The 21,395-nt window shown below is 38.3% G+C and overlaps 1 protein-coding gene across 2 annotated transcripts; it reads left to right on the top strand.

The window, feature by feature from the left end:
* The first annotated feature begins 4,496 nt into the window (after positions 1-4,496).
* LOC120560689 (type-2 ice-structuring protein-like) lies at positions 4,497-12,126 on the top strand. Of its 2 annotated transcripts, none has more exons than XM_039803448.1 (5): positions 4,497-4,636; positions 6,882-7,048; positions 11,215-11,349; positions 11,422-11,533; positions 11,801-12,126. In XM_039803448.1, the coding sequence occupies exons 1-5, from the start codon at positions 4,582-4,584 to the stop codon at positions 11,893-11,895; spliced, it is 564 nt and encodes a 187-aa protein (XP_039659382.1). In that variant the 5' UTR covers positions 4,497-4,581; the 3' UTR covers positions 11,896-12,126. The 2 variants fall into 2 exon arrangements, with proteins under 2 accessions (XP_039659382.1, XP_039659381.1); XM_039803447.1 differs by having other exon boundaries at positions 4,500-4,636; positions 6,876-7,048; positions 11,801-12,124.
* The last annotated feature ends 9,269 nt before the right edge of the window (positions 12,127-21,395 follow it).

Raw genomic sequence — 21,395 nt, 5'->3', positions numbered from 1 at the left:
GTGGACTTTCTCCCAAATAGGCCCATCATCCAGCCATTCCTGCCTAGCCCTGCGAAAAACACTAGCCAGGATGTCCTGATACTATGCCACAATACTGTAGCCTATCAGACAAGGTGTTCACAGCAAGAAACATCTCAAAACCAATGATGATATTCAAGGGGTTGTGTTTATTAGCCATTTGTGGTGATCTGTAGACCTTGCTGAGGGTGGCAAGCAAAAATGTGTTCTAGGCTGTGACTATCTGACTTGGGCTGTGTGAAATATTGTGATGTAGAGCATCCTGGGACATCCTGGCACTTCCCTGCACTCTCATCTTTTGTGCTGCAACTATCTTCCACCTGAATAAACAAATTATTTTTAAAGATAGGTTATTAGCTTTATTGATATAATATATGTTGCTTTGTGTTAAAGAATTAGCATTGAATAACCTATTTAATATTTTGTCGATTCATATTAAGACTGTGAAATGATGAAAATGACTAGGCCCTATCAATTTTGTCCGTGAAGCTTTCACAAACAACCACCAGGTCTTTGCCAGTTCCACAATAGTAAACGCAAATATGAAAGACAAGGAAAAACTGCACTCTGATGGAACTGATGGACAGAAAGTGCAAGCTAGGATTTAGAGACACGTTTAGAGAGGTACCAATGCATGCCTGATGTTTTCCCGTTTAATTCAATACCATAACAGTCTTCATCCTTGCAGCAAAAGTGAGCTCACTACAACCTCTCATATACAACCAAGTGAGATTAATTTCTACCGCGTTTCAAATGAACCTGACAGAAATTATTAAACACGTTAAGTTCGACAGCACTAAATGGCACGATAATTTTCATAATCATGATGCACACTCATGTTGAGCTGACTATGCAATTCGCTAACATAGGGATGAAGGCAGCCTATTATAATGTGTCCTGATCTTGGCACTTATCAGTACCTCTTGCTAATGTGAAATTGACTCTGCTGTCTGTCCCTCATCATGACCAGGCTGTGGATTTAAAATCAAATTTAAAATCCTCCTCCTGACCTACAAAGCTCTAAATGGTCAAGCACCATCATACCTAGAAGAGCTCTTAATACCTTATTGTCCCACTAGAGCACTGCACTGCCAAAATTCAGAGCTACTTGTGGTTCCTAGAGTCTCTAAAAGTAGACTGTGGGCCAGATCCTTCAGCTATCAGGCTCCTTTCCTATGGAACCAGCTCCCAGTCTGGGTTCGGGGGGCAGACACCGTCACCACATTTAAGAATAAACTGAAAACCCTCCTCTTTGATAAAGCTTTTAGGGAGTGAGGAATTGCAGCGTCCGCCTAACCGGCCCACCTGCTTCTCTTCATAGTCATCAGATTCATTTATCATATAATCAATAATATAGTGAGAGTAGAGGGAGGCAGAGAGAGAGTTCAAGCCCAATCCGGCACCTCTCTCTAAGCTAACCTGCCTCTCTTAGCTATGCTATTATAATTCTAGACTGCCGGGGAAGTTCCTTCCTTCCTATGACACACTGAGCGGCTCTCTCATCTCTGTTTTCACTTGTTTCCTTTTGTATGCATCCTGTCCCAGAAATGCTTGTTACTAACCTAGCTCTGGGGAGTTTACTCCTTAGTCCTTATGTTTCTTCTTCGCAGATTCCCTGCAATGCCCGGCCGCGTCCTGCTGCGTCCTGCTGTGTCCGCCGCATCCACCCATGGTCTGCAGTGCCACGTTACATCCCACAATGCCCTGCTGTGATGTTCATACGCACAGAGTAGTCAGGATCCGGTATAGGAGGCTGCACTACTCAGTATGACACGATGTGCCCTGCTATGACATGAACTTCCACGATGACCTTCAAAGTCACTGTTCCATTATCTTTAATGTGACTATTATTTGCCACTGTTCATCACACCCCCAACCGGCCCCGTCAGACACCGCCTACCAAGAGTCTGGGTTTGCCGAGGTTTCTTCCTAAAAGGGAGTTTTTCCTTGCCACTGTCGCAACAGCCACTGCTAATGCTTGCTCTTGAGGGAATTACTGTAATTGTTGGGGTTTTGGAATTTATAGAGTGTGGTCTAGACCTACTCTATCTGTAAAGTGTCTCGAGATAACTCTGTTATGATTTGATACTATAAATAAAATCAAATTGAATTGAATTGGTGACTAGTAGGCCTACTCTTCTTCCTCAGTTTTTTTACATATAGCATATACAGTAAGTGATCGTATCAGCACCCCCTGATGTTGGCTGTTAGTTATCGCTTTATTATACTTTTTTTGTGCCGATGGCCGTTCTGGACTTTTCCCAAACGCACAGATTGTCAGTCTGTCCCTGCATGAGTCACCTCGACCCACTATCTCCCTCTGAATCACAAAGTACTCATAATTGCTGCTGATGCAAGGTTTGCACTCTTGGACTGGAGGTAAAGAGAGAACGTGGCGAGGCCAACTAAAATAAATACTGGGAGGATAGGACATGTTTAGCTTCATGTCTGAAAACATTATGGAAAGTATCCCTACAGAGATAGACATTTTTGTTAAAGAGTAAAATTTGTGTTTTTTAACCAGAAACCGCTCCGAAATCGCCACCGCCAACCTTACCAGACTAAATAAAATCAATAAACAATCAACACATTCTCACTCCCTACTCGTCAAATGTCTGACGCATGGTCAAGGATCCCTGGCCTCAAGTTCCAACGAAAGAAGTGTACCTTTTGCGTTGTTTTTTGACAGGGGGGTCCGTCAGATAGACATTCATGTTAATCCCTCACTGTCTGATATAGACGAAAGAGAAAACACGGCCCTTTACCTCGAAATCTGTGGCAGTTTTATTATTGGTATTTTTAGCCCAATAACCGCTGTTTTAATCAACATTTATTCACTAGATGTTATCACAGTTCATATGTATTTCTTTTAATGTTACTAGTGCTGTGATTGCTTGGCCTGTGGTGTTGCTGCTTGTAGAATTTATCAAAACAAAAGTCTACCCCAAAATGACTCACAGAAGGACCCTGAACCACTTAATATGTAACTTCACTGTATAGCCTAATATCTATTGACTTAGTGTAGGCTACGCCTGCATCAGAGGAAGACATAGGCGCCGATACCGTGGGTTCCCGGAGTTCGAGCACCCACAGAAAATACCGAGCACCCACTGAGCACCCAGACTGTGCCAGACTGCCAGTAGGCTACATTCATTTAAAATTAAACATTGCAATTGGTGTTAAGTGGAGTGTCTGTCATAATGTGATTGGTTATGTCGCTGTCAGTCCCCTGCTCCATATCCTATCCACCAATCACAGTGTCTCTTGGATGAAAATGCCTCCCCCCCCCCCACAGTGTGTGCATGTGCGTTAGGTAATCAGAGTGAGAATTAAATGGACAGATTTGTTATTAAAAAAGCAAACCTAATGATGCAAGTGCATCAACGACACCACCACCAGTGCAGAGAGTTCTTAATTTCCCACGAAGTGGACTAGCCAGAAAAAGGTCTGGCAATGCAAGCTTAATTTTAACCAAACCAAATTGGTGATTGTTAGATCAGTGGACAGACGAAACAAGATGGCTTTTAATAGTTTTATTTTGTTTCTGTCGACTTTTAATGAAGTTTGTTATCTGTTGATAAAATTACTGTTTATTTAAATGGAGTCTGGTAGGTTTGGCCATAGCAATTTTGGGGATGTTTCACGTTAAAGAAAAAGGATCTCACTATTTAACAAAAAGGTCGACCTCTGTAGGGATCCTTTCCACAATGTTGTCAAACACTTAGAATAATGAATTGAAGGTAAATAAACCATCAACGTAACATTGTACTATAGCTTGTTTCGCCGCTTCTGACTGCAGCAGTCTTGCTTAATACTGGACCGATTTCACAGATTACTGTTCCCATAAATCAGACTCAAAAGCATTGGAAAATAGGTTGCCAGGTTGAAAAAACTCTTTAAATTGAAATGACTCTTCAGCATACAATTTGATTGAGGCAACATATATTGGATTAACCCAGGCTGTTAGGTAAGTGTACTGGCAGGTGACAATCCATGATTCACTAAAGTGTTAACATTTAAAAAACCAACAGTGTGTGATGTTGTGCCCTTTGATTTGTTGAACAACAGCCAAACAGATGTGATGACATTCATTAAGGATAATTTTTTATCAAAAAATAGAGTTAATAAAGTTCTTCTAAAAGTTAGTTTTTTACTTGCAAGTGGGAGTCAATTTTACAGCACTCACAGCAAAGTACAGAAAGAAATGTCTAATGATAGCTTCAGCAGCAGCTTTTTTATGTTTTAAAGATGAAGTCATAATACAAAAGGCGATGTTGTCTCTTATCTCTGGTCAGGCAGGGCATCTCAACCGCGTGCTCTGACCTCAGGAGCATTCTGTGCTTTTCACAAGGTCACTATAATCTCGTGAGAACGCCAGAAGTATTTTGGCTTTCTACCATGCAAACAGTTTAATATTAACAGAAAAGAGAAGAGTATCCTAATTTTCAATCCTAAGGTGTGTATATAAAAGCTAGTTTTTCCTCTTGTTCAGTATCTCCACACAGGAAGACCACAGGCTGAATCTGAGAAAGAAGAATTATCTGCATTATCTCCGCCACCAAGATGCTGACTGTGTCTCTGCTCGTTTGTGCCATGATGGCTCTGGCTACAGCTGATGGTGAATATCAGTGTTTAACTTCTGAATAAGAGAAGTTGAGTAAATACAATGCAAAAATGTGAGAGCTTGTAGACTTGAGTTGAGCCCTGGTAAGTTAGAACAAAAACCAGAAGTTCCGTTTCTGAACTTATGGCTATGTTTAAATATTTTTAAATAAATATTCACATGCATCAGCTGAATGCAGGACTTTGCCTTGCGGTGGCTGCAGGACCTAGAGCTTACCGCCTGCTTCCTTGGAGCTGACACCAAGGTGCTGAAGGCAGTGTTTCAGAAAGTACTTAAGAGCACATACTGCTTACCCTATAGTTCTTAATATAGTTAATGTATGGTAATAAAGGTAAAAGAAAATATGAACATATTGGACTCTCTGTCACAATTCAGCCCAATGCAGGGCAATGTTTTATTTAAACCAGGCAAGATGGATGCAGGATTCTAAATATGGCTTAGTACAGTAGGTGAATAGGATTCTAATGACCTCTCTTTTAAATCTCTCCAAGTGAGGAACTTTATTTTTTCTATGCAAAACCAATCAGTCAGGATTCCTGCACTCTTATCCTTAGAAGAAATTATAAGTAGATTTGATCAACATATACAGTAACTGGCTTGCATCTAGCTCTAAAAAAACATCAAATAATGAGACTTTAGACATGGAGGGCAAACTTAAAAGAGGACAGAAAACCGGTTGAAAGAAAACTTGTGACGCATCTCAGAAAAAAAAACTCTAATTTAAAGCTAGTCCAATATGATTGGCTGATGCAGACATATACAACTCCTGTCAAGGAAAATAAATAAAACAGTAATCTACCTGACCTTTGTTTTAAATACAATGAGGCTAAAGGAACATTTATGCACAATGTGTCTGGGAGTGTGACAAAATTCAAACATTCTGAAGGGAGGTGATCAATAATCTTGTCTGTGAACATTCCACTTGTAAAAATTAACTAATGTAAATTTAATAAAAACATTGCCACATCGGGCGATAGCAACCCTGCTTCCCCCACTCTGTTTGCTCAGAGCTCCACAGACTAACGTTATGTCCACCATAGATATATGTCCACAGCTACAAATTCGTTTTGCACCACATTTATCGTAAGAAGTGTTGCAAAAGTCAAGGCGCGCAGGTTGGCAGGTTGTGATACAGAGAGCACATGTTGAAGTGACTGATTGGTGTTTTTTTTTAAATTTATTCCTTTCATATAACCTGTCTTTAACAAATTGACAGCTTTGTACGTTGTTATACTGAAAAGTAAATAAAAAGATTTTGATTTAAAAAAGAAAATTTCAACATAGAAGTTCAGAGTTTTGTTCTACAAGTACTCAAATCATATTCTACAAGTCTATAAGCTCTCACGTTTCACACCATTTACCTTTATAACGAACAGTGCTGGCATAGGAACGTGCAGATTAAAGCTGCAGTAGGTAAGATTGTGAAGATCCAGGACTTTGCCAACAAATTTGAACATCGACAACTTCTCAGTCCCTCCTCCCTTTCTGCTGCAGCCCAAACCGTCTCCTAAGCCCCTCCCACACAACGGAGTTTGACAGAACTGCCGGCATGTCAGACAGACAACATGTTCAATAACTAAAACACTAACACAACGTTAACTTTACTCACCAACAGTAAAACGATGCTAACTAGCAGGCTACCGTTAGCCATTTCAGCATCACATCAGACCGACCACTGTGCTAACGTTACTATCATCCTCACCAACGTAGCTTTGTGGACTTTTGACTACTAATAACCAAGTGAAAGATAAATCACTCATGGTAATTATGTTACCTGTTGAGAGGAAATGTGGCTACATCTGCATCGTTCTTCAGATCTTAAAAATCCTGCAGCCACGCCACCTCTGAAAAGCCTCTCCAATATTCACGGAGTTTTGGAAAACTTTTCTGCAGCCCGTGCGCGGGGAAGGGGGGAAGGGAGAACGCTATATATGCGTGTGCCTGAGCAGTGATCGACAGGCAGATAGACCCCCCCTGTGGCCATGATTGGAGAAAATCGACCGGGAGCGGTGGAATTTTGCCAATGGCACTACAGGCTGTAGGAGGTGCCAGAGGAGCTGTCTTTTTTTTTTTTTTACATAATTCATGTAGTTCTACTGGAACATAGGGTCAGTTTCAGCAAATATGACAGAAAGTTAGTTTTATAAGACTTACCTACTGCATCTTTAAGTGCTGACAAACATATAATTAATAACTCAGTGAAATCAGCTGTTGTGATTCTCTGTCTTCATAGACGCAGATGTCGCTTCCAGCAACTCTACCAGCAACGTTTCCAACAACTCTTCTAGCAACGCAGATGATGCTTCCAGCTACGAAGCGGGCCCTGCTTGTCCTGCTTCTTGGATGAAGTACAATGATCGCTGTTTCCTCTACGTTCCTAGAGAACTGGATTGGTCTGACGCTGAGGTAATCAGAAAGTATATTCTGCTGGTATTGAATAACCTTTCCACCCAATTTCCTTTAAAATAGATTAAGTATCATTTGAGATATCTTACCAACTAACGGACAAACAAGACTATGAGTCTACTGTCATGCTAGGAGCTTTAATTAGACATGGCAGCTTTGAGCGAAATGCTAACATCAGGATGCTAACATTGACAGTGCTAACCTGTTGATGCAAATACTGTAGGGGAGAGCTGGGACGATTGAACCGCGGGGCGGATGAAACATTCCAGTTTTCTCTGAGTGCAATGATGATAGACAGACTTCCTTAGGTCAAACCAGAGTGATAAAGAAAGACAGAGTGGCGACACTCCCATTGGACTCCGTTGTACGCTTTTTGCCGGCTACTTCCGGGGTATGCAGTCTCGCATAGTTCCAAACAATCCATTCAATTGGTCATTCAATCCAAAGTGCTTTACAGAGCAAGCATGTAAAAACATAAAACCAGCAAGACAAAGCAAAAACACGGAATAAAAACAACAAAGCTAAGAGCAACCTTAAACACTGACTACGTTTACATGCAGCCAATAACCCGTTCAAAACTGTAATATTAGCAATAACCCGGTCGCGCACGGCCATGTAAACACCGGCAAAAACCCGAATATGCTCATATTCCGGTTTTTAAAAACCCGAATATGCTACCTGGGTTACCCCGTTTCTAACCCGAAATTTTGGTCATGTAAACGCGTATCGGCATATCTCCATCAAAAGGAACATTGATTTGTGTTCTGCGCATGTTCTATTCGCAAGGAATCTTGGTCTTTTGAGTAGAGGAACTTCTTGTATGCGCCAGAAAACATAGTTATAATAATAATTATATACTTTAATAATATAGTTATATATATATATATATGTCAATGCAGAAAACCTGCGCGCAGTATAACGGAAGTAAACAAGAAGTAGAGGTAAACATTGCGAGACGCAGCACAGCACCACACTTTTGGAGCGAGGAGGAAACCAATTTCTTTATTAGTGTGGTGAAAACCATGAATATAATGTCTTTTGTTGACGGCAGAAAGTACCGAGATAGTGAGATTTATAAGAAGGTGACCGAAAAGTTATTGCGTCTTAAAGGTTGTCCGTGTAGGCTCCGTCCCAGACGCAACTTAGCCGTCGCCGTTTACGTCGGGATATTGCCATTTGATTACAAATGCCATGTATACAGGAGTAACTCTCTCTGCTCACGCATGTAAACGGGTTATTCCGAATGTTTCAGAAACCCGAATAGTGACCTTAACCCGACCATAACCCGAAAATTGACAGCTTGTAAACGTAGTCAATGACTCAAGTATACAAAAGAAGGACCACCCTAAAGAGGAAATCAATACGCTAGGTTGTAATGACATATGTCGGGACGGTTGAAACAGCTGTTTCAACTGTCCCCGACCTGGCTGTATTTTAAGTAAATGCACAAATATCAGTGTTTATACTATAATTTATGGAGGGGAGACATGGAAAAGCTGTTTTAGAAAGATGAAAATATATTTGGGCCCCACTACGTAGGGGGTCGAGTTTTCCCATGTTATCCTATGGGCTGTGGGTCGTTAAGGGCACTTATTTGGATGTGCAGTGACCTGACCCACTTAAAAACCTAGTGAAATAACATTTTCCACAATTGAAACATGATATAAATGCAAAAACGTATTCTAGCGTATTCTAGTAACGTAATGTGTTCTAGCTATAAAAATGGCAGAATCATCCACAGTGCATGATATTTCAAAAACCGCTTCATACACGCTTCAAGGTGACGGCAATGAGTTGTTAACAGATATTCACGAAGACATAGAACCCAGCACCAATCTATCTAAAATAACACCTTTTGGGAGTACCATTCACGATATGTAGTAAAATATTTAAATTGTGGGATGTTTATATGGCTTAAACTGTATGTTTCATTAGTCCCCCCATGCTGTTTCAATCGTCCCGACCAGGAGGGACGAATGAAACATTACGCATGCCCCACTTTTCCTGTAATAATTCCTGAACGGTTTTGTTCAAAGCTGAAAATGCAACTGTATTTGACAGATGGCAGGTGTAGGTTGCTAGTGACAGAATATTAGCTTTCAGTGCAATATGATCGCTTTGTAAATTTACACCTCCGATTAATATTTAGATTATTTAATGAAACTTTTATCGATCTTCTTACCATTTTTTCCAGCTAGAAGCTAGCAAGCTAGCCATCACGGGGGTGTCTTTGATGTCTTTGTAGCCTTTACAGAAGGTTTTCTATCCAGCCTGGAACTTGATCCTCTTTTCGGAGTTGTTCAGCAATAAATCCAAATGCTTAAATCCAAGATTTATCCAGTCGATGTCCGTAATTTATCAATTTTCCGTCATTTTTGCCGCTAGCTATGTGCTACCGGCTGCTACAGTCTAGTATAAATCTCCCATGATGGTTTGCAAGACTGTTTTGACGTTTTTCAACCAACGGGAAGGCAGGTCCATCACACAAAGAGTATATAGTCGAAAAGAGAGTTCACTCCAGGAAGTAGGAGCGAGAACAAAGAGTAAAGTGAAAAAGAAAGATAACTACGGTCTATGACCGTTCTACAGAGAATAATGGCGTCACTGTTTAGATATTTGGGATACATGTGGGCCTTTTTTTGAAGAAATGTAAATAGTTTGTCATTTATATGAGTTATAATGTTCATTATGTTCATTTTTGCACTGGATGACTTCAAATATATAGGATAACTGTTTTAGACAACACAAATGCTTGCTGTGTGTGTGATATCAATACATTTGAACATTATTATTTTGATTATTGGCAAAAGCGTCTGGACTTTTTTTGAAAAATTGTATATATTTTGTCAACTATATAAGTTATAATGTTTATTTCTTCACAGTTTGACACCCAAGACATATGGGAACTGATTTAGACAGGAGATTGGCTTAGCTATTATTGTTCTGTGTGTGATATCAATAAATATCTGTGAGATTCATTTTCCGTTTTATTTATTTATTTGTTTTTAAGGTCATATAACCTTTTTTTTACTTTCAATTGACCTCACTACAGCTCAAATATGCTAATAGCCCAGTTTTTCCTGAAAAAAAGTATGTACATTGATTGACTATAGACAACAGGGTTGACGTTTTACAAGCTTTTTTAGAAAATAAAACCAGAAGGAAAAGGAATTGTAAAAATGGCCTCAGGTTCCTGGACGAAATAGTACATTGTAATATGTTTTAAAAACTACAAATAGTGAGATTTTAACAATAATTTTTACAAGTGCAAATTTTAACATACAAGTTCAGATTTTTTGTTCTGCAAGTTCTCACACTGTCTTCTACAAGCTCTCACCTTTTGCACCACATTTACCTTCATATAATACCGACATATCCCACGTCTTAATCGGAAAATGCTATATTCAGAAAAAGGCCTTATTCGAAATATCAAAACGGAATATGCTGTTTACATGACCTGAATCAAATTCTGAATGTAGAAATATAGTGTAGAAATCCTTCAACCAGCTAAACTATCTTACAGGGCTACAAAAGCTAGTGTATGGGTGTCCCCAGCCCCCACTCTTACTCTGAACATGTAAATAATTTATCAGATTTGTCATTTGGGATGGTTGTGGGACGGAAAGCAGGTGTAACTGTGAAGACTTTTAGTGGACACAACAATGAAATGTTTTGAAAACATTTTCAAAACTGCTGAAAATTATAGCCTATGACTAAACACCCTCTAAACAGATAATGTAGACAATAACTGTGTTAAATAAATGTTAATTTGAATTCAGCAGTGTTGTCTCATTTGTTATTCTTCTCTTATTCAACGTCAACTAGTCTGAACCACATTTAGTGCCAAAAATGTAGAAGATGTTGAGATATTTTGCAGTTCAATTGAAATTTTCAACTGCTTGTGGTGCTACAGAAGTAGGCTAAACAGTGTTGGTCAAAATCAAACAAATGCAACCAAAGACAAAACTTCCTAATTAAAGCTGCCAATGTAGCAGAGACCACAGTACAACAGTGACGTTAAATCCTGCAAAACTACCATCACCTCATCAACAAATATTTACTGCAACCAGCTCAATATTTGAGCCAAACCTCCATCCTCCTGCTGGTGGAGGAGACCACATTAAAATGCAGTTTCACATCTGTCTGTCTGTCTATCTCCCCTGTAGAAAAACTGCCAGTCCTTTAAAGGAAACCTTGCATCAGTGCACAGTATCGAGGAATATCACTTCATTCAGATGATAATCAAACAACAGACTCATGGTTATCCAATGACCTGGATTGGAGGCCATGACTCCCCGAAGGTAATATATCATACAAAAGGGATCTGATTAGGGATAAGATGTCACGTTTTAACTTCTACATCTTTTCTACAGAACAATGTTTGGTTCTGGAGTGATGGCAGACCTTTCTACTTTACATTCTGGTGTGCAGGGCAACCCAACAATTCAGGTGGCAATCAGGGTTGCATCCGGATGAATGCTGGAGGTAAATCACAACAAATTAATTACCAGGACTTCTGTATGGAGTTAAATGACAAAAGTCATAAATAACAATGTTGGAGTTAAACTCTGAAGTGATGCATAATGAATGGGTGATAAACACCGCAAATTGATCTGTTTTGCAAATATTTTTTAGTAACTGTCGTGAAGCTTCCTCTGTTTTATGAAGAGATTTTGGCCTTTAGTGTCACTGATATTACTTCTGTTGAGATATTAAAGCTCTTAATGACTCCTGTGTTTCTTGTGTTCACAGAGCACAACTGCTGGGATGATTTCATGTGTTCTGGCAAACTTCCATCTGTCTGTGCCAGAAACCCAGAAGAATCTCCTGAGCTGACACAGAGATAAATTGTGCCTACCACACACACACACACAAACGTGTGTGACAGTATGGATTTATCTGTGTCATCAGTCTCATGTGTAATCACATCTTTAATTCTCTTTTAGGCTGTAACCAAACTTCCTGACTTCCTCTTTGGCTTTTAATGAGAGAAGAATGAATATGTTGTGAAAAGAACACTTTTGGCACAAACTAATCTTTGATGCACTTTGAAATAAAACTCTGGAGCATTGAAAGCTGGTCTCAGTCTCTTCTTTTTTAACCTAATCTTTTTTAAACCTAATAACCTAATCTCTAAAGCAGATTTTGTACTATATGTAACTGGTGTACTTACAAACTTTCCAATCCATCGTTTTATGAGTGCATAACCTATATGTACTAGTGTAGAAGTTTGGTATCATTTCAGGCATTATTAGTGGGGTAACTTAGGAGATACAAACGTGGATCCATTAGCCCCTGCACTAAGCTATTCAGCTTATGACACTAACTCTCCCAATGTTCGACACTGGTGAAAAAAGCTTCTGGGGGGTTGTTTGGCTCGAGGTCATGGTGCAAAGGACCCTAGGGTGAAATTACTCCGAACCATCACTTTAATTCTGTTTGGCTGGAACGTTGCGGAAGGGATGAAGCAGCACGTGGCGTAAACAGGAGCTGGACTTCCTCTTTGGCCTTTAATAAGAGAAGACTTGATATGAAAATATTTTTAAGCACAAACTAATCTTTGATCCACTTTCAATTAAAACTCTAGAGCATTTGAACCTGGTCTGTTTCTTTTGTTAAATCTAATCTTTTAAAATGTCACCTTTTGTACTAATTTCTATGTCACAAAGATACACAGATATGTATCTGACTATAGAACCGGTTGGTTTCAAACCCATATGATGGCATTTTATCCCACGCTGTTTGCCATCTATATGGCTAGTACTAAATTATGCAAAAGAAATAGAGGGAAAAAACAAAGGGAAAATAAATGAATGTATAAAAAATTATTTAAATATATGTATATATATATTTTATATATATATATATATATATATATATATATATATATATATATATATATATAACAACCAATATATTAAATATATGAAAAATGAAAATAAGGATTTCACTGCACAATAACTAATTTTACTTTTAATACTTTAACTCGTTTTGTTGAGAACACTTTCATACTTTTTCTCAAGTTTTGAATGCAGGACTTTTACTTTTAGCAGAGTATAGTCAGTGTAGTATAAGACAAAAGAAGCTATAGGAGACTAACCTCACTGTAAAAGTAAAAATCCCTTTCATTACACAACAGCCTGAAATAAAATGACTTCTATTTGTGACTTCGATGTGATCTATTCTTATGATTTTTTTTTAAATTCAAATTCATACAATAGTGTACATGTGGATAGCAACGTTTTGCACTATGAGCACTAGGCCGCTGGAATGAGAGCACACCTTTTATTCCAGGTGATCGGAAGCAGCCATGTACCCTCCTCTTTTTTTATTGGGGGACTTTGGCCGTGTAGCTCCTCGGGGAGATTTCCAGAAACACACAACAGGCATGCACACATTTTAATAAATGTGTATGATGTGTTCATGTGTTTTGGTGTGGACTTCTCATTTATGAAATATTGTTTTTTTGATTTAAAGAAAAAAGGGTTAGCCGTCCACCGTGTGGTCTCTTCTAACCACATATACAGTATGTTCACATCGTCGCTCCTTTTGTTACAAATGAAAGTGAAACTAGGCTCTAACGCCATCGTGCAGTGAAAGAGAGAGTGCTCGCTTTATGTTTTATATGATCGTTGTAGTGTTGTAAACATCAGTTTACCCCATGTTCACGCTCGGATTCACGCTCCATAATGAGTTTCATTCATGCGCCTTTTATAAAAATGAAATGTATTAACGACCAGCAGCCACTGCCCGGCTCTGCTGCCCCACACTGACGATGTTTAGGAATATTAATATCATAAATCCAAAGTTTTAAAAGTGACAAACTCCCTTCTGTGTCTTGTTCTGTACCTGCACATTCATTTCTTGTATTTCAGACGCTTTGCTGAACTTGTATAATAGATAGATATAAAGAGTAGAAATGTCTGCATTCATATTTCAACTAGGGCTGCATGATATGAGGAAAATATCTAATTGTTTTGACTGATACTACGATTGCGATTTGATTCACGATATTGGAGGGAATGATCAGTTTTGTCTCATTATTCTCATTTTCATTGAAAAATATTAAAATGAAAATGATTATAGTGTGATTTTTGCGAGGATCTGTACCAAACAAAGATTTTTTCAAAGGTTTTTATTTATTTTTTTACAATAATTTTTGGTTTTTTTTTCCCTTTATTCAATAGTGACAGTGAATAGACAGGAAAGGTGGGAGAGAGAGATTGGGGATGACATGCAGCAAAGGGCCACAGGTCGGATTCGAACCTGGGCCGCTGCAAAGAACTCAGCTTACATGGGGCGCACACTCTAGTTTATTGGTGTTTTTTGCCCCCAACGGTACCTTCCAGGCAGCGCTGCCTGGAAGACATCGTTGGGAGGCACCGTTGGGAGGCACTGGTTATGGTTAGGGTCAGGTTTAAGGTTAAGGTTAGGGTTAGGTGCCTTGAAGGCAGCAGTCGCAGCGCTGCCTGGAAGGAGCAGTTGGGGGCAATAAACACCATTGAGCCACACTCTACTGGGGGAGCTAGAGGTCACCCTGCAAAGATGTTTTTCTTTAGTCTGTAGGATAGGATTTGTAGGCTGGGAATTCTCTGCAGCACCACAATACTTCATTCAGAATGGTTTGACATAAATGATATGTTGCCTTTAACAAATATTGCCCCCCCCCTGCGATTTGGATATTGCACTAGTCAGTATTGTGATTTCAATAAAATTGCGATTAATTGTGCAGCCTAAATTTCAACCCATTTAAATTGACAATACTTGTTTGGGGTCCCATAGACCACATTGCATTCACTCAAGTACTGTACTTTTAAGTACTGTACATTTAAGGTTTTCGAATTTTACTTTTGAATTTCCATTTCATGCAACTTTAAACAACGTAATGAAGATAACAGTTAAAACAGTGTTCATATATTTTTGAGCTGTTAACTAGAACGTTGGAGTTAAGTGCTTGAAATATTTTTTTTCTTTTTTTTTTATTACTTTTCATACAGCTTCATTTGTATTTTTTGTTAGAGCTCCAGGATGCTTAATGAGAAGGACAGACTGTCCCAGTGTGGTACCTTCACTGTCCTGGTTTTTCACACCGTTGTCTTCCTCACCCTGATACACTCATGTAGAGGTGAATTCCACACATCACTAACAGTCTATTTGATGTTAACCTGATTGTTTGTTTGTTTATTAAGATCCCCATTAGATTCTGTCTGTCTTAAACAGAAGCTACTCTTCCCGGGGTCTATTATTTCATAAGAATATTAGATAAGTTGGAATACATCTATCCGTAACATTCATACTCACAATACATCTAAAGAACAACAAAATCATACATCAAAGGTACAACAAAACATAAACTCATGTACATAACATTCATACTCACAACATGAAAAAATAAACAATACATCAGACACTCAACACAGCCCAAAACCTGTCCAATACATACAGTTGCTCACATAATCATTTAATCATTACATAACATGTAAAGTTAGTGGATACATGTTGTGCTGAAGAATGTCATCTAAATGCATGCACAGTTGTCTCTACGCTGCAGAAATGACAATCAGAAACCTGTTTGTTTTCAGGTCACTCTGAGGTGATTGGTCCATCTCAGCCAGTAGTGGCATTCATTAGTGAGGACATCATTCTGCCGTGTCACCTGGTACCGGCCATGAATGCCTTCGACATCACCATGGAGTGGGCGAGGCCTGACCTGGACCCCAGGTTTGTCCATGTGCAGCGTGACGGCGTGGAACTTGAGAGTAAAAAACATCCGTCCTACAGAGGACGAACATCTCTGTTCACTGAGGAACTGAAACACGGAGACATGTCCCTGAAACTCTCCAAAGTGAAAATATCTGAACATACAGATGCTGCATTCCATTAGAATTAGACAAATCCTCTACTGTTCAGCTTGTTGTAGGTTAGTTGGCACATTTTCACCTTGATTTGCATCAGTAATGGTTTTGCTAAGAACAAACAGGATTTGGTAAGAAGTATATTAAATTAAGTTAACTGTTCACACAATACAGTAACGTGAGCTATTTAAATTAGATGCATACATGGTTTAAAGGCATTGGCTCTTACCAGTGTATCAACATGTGTATTTTGTCAGTAGCAATTCCCCACCAATCGGTCGCAAAAAGTCCCAGTTAGAGAGTAAATGTCATTCTCTGAAAGAACCAAGCAGCATTAGTTCCAGACTGAGAAAATCCACACTGCATTCACACTGCATTAAAGTTGTGAGATAGGGCATGCAAAGGTCTGCACTCAAGTTTTTGGCTGACGAAATAGCACTGCTTTCAGAGACACATACTGGATCGGATCCCATCTGGCCTGAGATGACCAGAGGCCTGGACTACGAAGCAGGATTTGGCGTTAACGAGCTAACTTAAGGCTCAATCCAGGATTTTCTGTACTACGAAGGTGGATCAGTTGTTATCGGGTTCAATCACCATGGTAACTCATGCTGAACACCTAACCTGGTCGGGAGCAGGTTAAGTTGGAGATCAGAGATCAACCGGTGTAAAAGCACCGCCTACTGACCAATCAATACTCGGTTGATAACGGCGTCTAAGTTCTTATAGAAGATCAGGCGGAGCTCGGTGCAGAGAGAGAGAGAGAGAGAGAGAGAGAGAGAGAGAGAGAGAGAGGGTGCGCTCATAAAAGTTAAAACATTTAGAGATCGACAACCCTGTTAACATTCCCTGATTGGTATTTGTATGAAATATATATATTATAAATGGGAGGGAATTACATATCGGCTTCTTGAGCCGTGTGTCGCCAATGCGCACATCGGTTTGAATTATGTTTTTATATTTTGTATTTGCTCTCACGATCGCTTCCCACTGCCAGGGTTGCAACTGAAATTATAGGCTAAAAAAAAAAAAATTTAAAAAAAAAAAAAAAAAAAAAAAAAAAAAAAAATTAACTTCACAAAAAAAAAAAAAAAAAAAAAAAAAAAAAAAAAAAAAAAAAAAAAAAAAAAAAAAAAATAAATAAAAAATCAACACAAATTTTTTTTAAAAAAAAAAAAAAAAAAAAAAAAAAAAAAAAAAAAAAAAAAACAAAATATTTATAATAAATAAAAAAAAAAAAAAAAAAATAAAAAATAAAAAAAAAAAAAAAAAAAAAAAAAAATATTAAAAAAAAAAAAAAAAAAAAAAAAAAACATATAATAAAACAAAATTGGGAAACCCTGAGTTGACTGAACTAGTTGATAACCAGCGTCGTAGTAGGTGAAGCCGGATAACTGAAAGAAATCCAGGACATGTTAATATTGATCATCCGGCCATTCCTCCCTAGCCGTGCGCAACAGACACTAGCCAGGATGTCCTGATACTATGCCACAATACTGTATCCTATCAGACAAGGTGTTCACAGCAAGAAACATCTCAAAACCAATGATGATAATTGGGGTTGTGTTTATTAGCCATTTGCGGTTGGTACCATCTTTACAACTAAACACTCTATGTACAGACAGGTGTTTAGGCTTTTGCTGAGGGTGGTAAGCAAAAATTTGTTCTAGGCTGTGACCATCTGACTTGGGCTGTGTGAAATATTGTGATGTAGAGCATCCTGGGACATCCTGGCACTTCCCTGCACTCTCCCTGTCATCTTTTGTGCTGCAACTAACTATCTCACCTGAATAAACAAATTAATTTAAAGGTTATTAGCTTTATTGATATAATATAGGTTGCTTTGTGTTAAAGAATTAGCATTGAAAAACATATTTAATATTTTGTCAATGTCATATTACACTTTTGATTCATATTAAGACTGTGAAATGATGAAAATGACTAGGCCCTATCAATGTTGTCTGTGAAGCTTTCACAAACAACCACGAGGTCTTTGCCAGTTCCACAATAGTAAACGCAAACATAAAAGACGAGGAAAAACTGCACTCTGATGGAAGAGAGATTTTTTTGGTTAAACTTTTGGTTAGATTTGGTGAATTGTTTAGCCTCCTTCCCTTTTTGTTAGCACGTTTAGAGAGGTACCAATGCATGCCAGATGTTTTCCCGTTTAATTCAATACCATAGTCTTCATCCTTGCAGCAAAAGTGAGCTCACTACAACCTCTCATATACAACCAAGTGAGATTAATTTCTAACGCGTTTCAAATTAACCTAACAGAAATTATTAAACACGTTAAGTTTGACAGCACTAAATGGCACGATAATTTTCATAATCATGATGCACACTCATGTTGAGCTGACTATGCAATTCGCTAAGATAGGGATGAAGGCAGCCTATTATAATGTGTCCTGATCCTGGCACTTATCAGTACCTCTTGCTGATGTGAAATTAACTCTGCTGTCTGTCCCTCATCATGACCATGGTATGTATTGGTGATAGCCAGACTAGTAGGCCTACTCTTCTTCCTCAGTTTTTTTAAACATAGCATATACAGTAAGTGATTGTATTAGCGCCCCCTGATGTTGGCTGTTATTTATCGCTTTATAAGACTTTTTTTGTGCCGATGGCCGTTCTGGACTTTTCCCGAACGATTGTCAGTCTGTCCCTGTACATGAGTCACCTTGACCCACTATCTCCCTCTGAATCACAAAGTACTCATAATTGCTGCTGATGCAAGGTTTGCACCCTTGGACTATAGAGGTAAAGAGAGAACGTCGCGAGACCAACTAAAATAAATACTGGGAGGATAGGACATGTTTAGCTTCATGTCTGAAAACATTATGGAAAGGATCCCTACAGAGACAGACATTTTTTTAACCAGAAACCGCTCCGAAATTGCCACCGCCAAACTCACCAGACTAAATAAAATCAATAAACAATCAATACAGTCTCACTCCCTACTCATCAAATGTCTGACGCATGGTCAAGGATCCCTGGCCTCAAGTTCCAACGAAAGAAGTGTACCTTTTGCATTGATTTTTGACAGGGGGGTCCATCAGATAGACATTCATGTTAATCCCTCACCGTCTGATATAGACGAAAGAGAAAACACGGCCCTTTAACTCGAAATCTGTGGCAGTTTTATTATTGGTATTTTTAGCCCAATAACCGCTGTTTTAATCAACATTTATTCACGAGATCTTATCATGGTTTATTTCTTTTAATGTTATTATGTCGGTCTATTTCGGTCAGGGAAGCTGGATTGCTTTGTTGTTTATTTATATTTTAAAAACTATAACGCTTCATCTGTCAACATTTATTTAGATGTTATCATGGTATTCATTTTTTTATTTAAATAATATTATTTCGGTCTTATTACCGGTGAAATATTACAGTATGATGTAAAACAAAACACTACGATGTGATCCAAGTGGGTTGCATTCGAAGCCCATATCCCACAATGCAATGCGGGCAGAGAATCGGACAGCGATCAGCGGGTCTTTAACGCCAGTATCACTTCAATGTAACATATATATATATATATACATATATATACATATATATACATATATATATATATATTACTGCTCCTCTTCTGTGAAAGAATGTTGCACGTTGTATGTGAGAATTTACACAATAAAAACCCCAATAATGAAAAAATTGTGTTTTATGCTAAGAACTTTGATTTGCCTTATATATACTATATCAAAAACCTACAGTTGAGTGTTTAGAAATACAACCTAATGGCTTGATTGACTAGTTCGCATTTGTTTTGACTTGTACTGTTGTGAAAAACAACAAATAAACCATGTACAAAGAGAAACATTTTTTATTTTATTTTCCATGCATCACTCGTTATTTAAAAGCACATTTTTCTAATTTTGCAACTGATGAATGTTAATAAGCAAAGACTAAAGTGAAAAGAAACATGAGCATATTTATGTGTGGGACTTAGTTTGATTTAACATCACACTGCATTATTAGTTTTTTTAAATAAACTTTTTTGAAATATCAATTTATGGTAGGCCTTACACATTAATTATTATATTGAGAAGATGATCCTCATAACAATCACCGTGGTTACAGTAGTTTTAGGAAGCATTTTCAGAAATGTTGAGCATTAAACACTTAATTTCCTGCATTTTGGTCAATTTTTATGCAGCATCAATTTATGCTGTAAATATCTTTATGTAAAGAGAAACATAGATTACAATCCAAAAATAAAAACATAATGGAATATTTAGCAGTAACGCTCTTCTTCTCTTAATCTATATTGCTTTCATCTATTTATTCTCCGGTAGATCGACTTTTCTAATTATAACTGAGTCAGCACACATTTAGCCTAGCATCATTTACTCTTCCCTCCTCTTTTGTGTCTTTTGTTGAGGAAGTAACCTCCTTAAATGTGCACAACAATTATTCACCTCAATGATACATTAATTCATTTTAATGAATTAATAAACCCCTGGACTGTAATATTTCAGATGTGTTTGAGCAAGCAAGATTTCTGCTCATGTTCAAAACTTTGTGCACATTCAAAATATATCTCATCTGTGCTCTCTGAGATTTGGAGGAGTCGTGATATTTTGAGCTAGTGCACTTGTAGTTCTTCTGGGAAGGGTGGGGGGACATGTTCGGCTCCTGTGTTTCTGCTGTCTGCCATTAATGGGCTTCATTCAATTTCAGATTGCTGCTGCTGGCCGGCCGGCCAAGCAAGCAAGACATGAGACAAATACATGAAACTGTATTTTATTATTATTGTTATATTTATTGTTTAAATCCCCAAATACAAAGTTAGACAAAAACATCAATATTAAGAATATTACGTATTTTTATCTTCTTATCCGCCGAGCGGTACATACTACTTCCGGAGTATTCACAGATTTTTATAAACGTTATTACGGTGCATAACTTACTGGAACAAAGCTGAGCAACGTGTTGTTGCTGGTGAAAAAAACACTGATATGTACATTGAAGTGATACTGGCGTTAAAGACCTGCTGATAATTATTTATCAAAGAATAGACAGGAACACTGAAGTTCTTCTCAAAGTTCGTTTTTTACTTGCAAGGATGGTGATGGTGCAGTGGATATGTCACATGACTCTGGTGTGGGAGACCTGGCTTTGAATCCCACTGCGATGCATCCCTGAGCAAGACAATTAACCCCTAGTTGCTCCAGAGATGTGCAACCTCTGACATATGTAGTAATTGTAAGTCGCTTTGGATAAAAGCATCAGCCAAATGACATGTAATGAGTAAATGTTACAACACTTGCAGCAAAGTACAGGAAAATAATTACTAATGATAGCTTCAACAGGAGCTTTTTTATTTTTAAGATGAAGTCATAATACAAACGGCGATGTTGTCTCTTATCTCTGGTCATGCAGGGCATCTCAACCGCATGCTCTGACCTCAGGAGCATTCTGTGCTTTTCACAAGGTCACTATAATCTCGTGAGAACGGCAGAAGTATTTTGGCTTTCTACCATGCA

Source organism: Perca fluviatilis, chromosome 6 (genome assembly GCF_010015445.1).
Source record: "Perca fluviatilis chromosome 6, GENO_Pfluv_1.0, whole genome shotgun sequence".
NCBI lineage: Eukaryota > Metazoa > Chordata > Actinopteri > Perciformes > Percidae > Perca > Perca fluviatilis.
This window is presented reverse-complemented; position numbering and strand designations above follow the sequence as displayed.

Excerpts from the sequence above, each read along its gene's own strand:
- LOC120560689 (XM_039803447.1), top strand. The coding sequence starts at position 4,582 with ATGCTGACTGTGTCTCTGCTCGTTTGTGCCATGATGGCTCTGGCTACA. Across the intron at positions 11,350-11,421 it reads GAGGCCATGACTCCCCGAAG|AACAATGTTTGGTTCTGGAG; the intron begins GTAATATATCAT and ends TCTTTTCTACAG. Across the intron at positions 11,534-11,800 it reads CATCCGGATGAATGCTGGAG|AGCACAACTGCTGGGATGAT; the intron begins GTAAATCACAAC and ends TTGTGTTCACAG.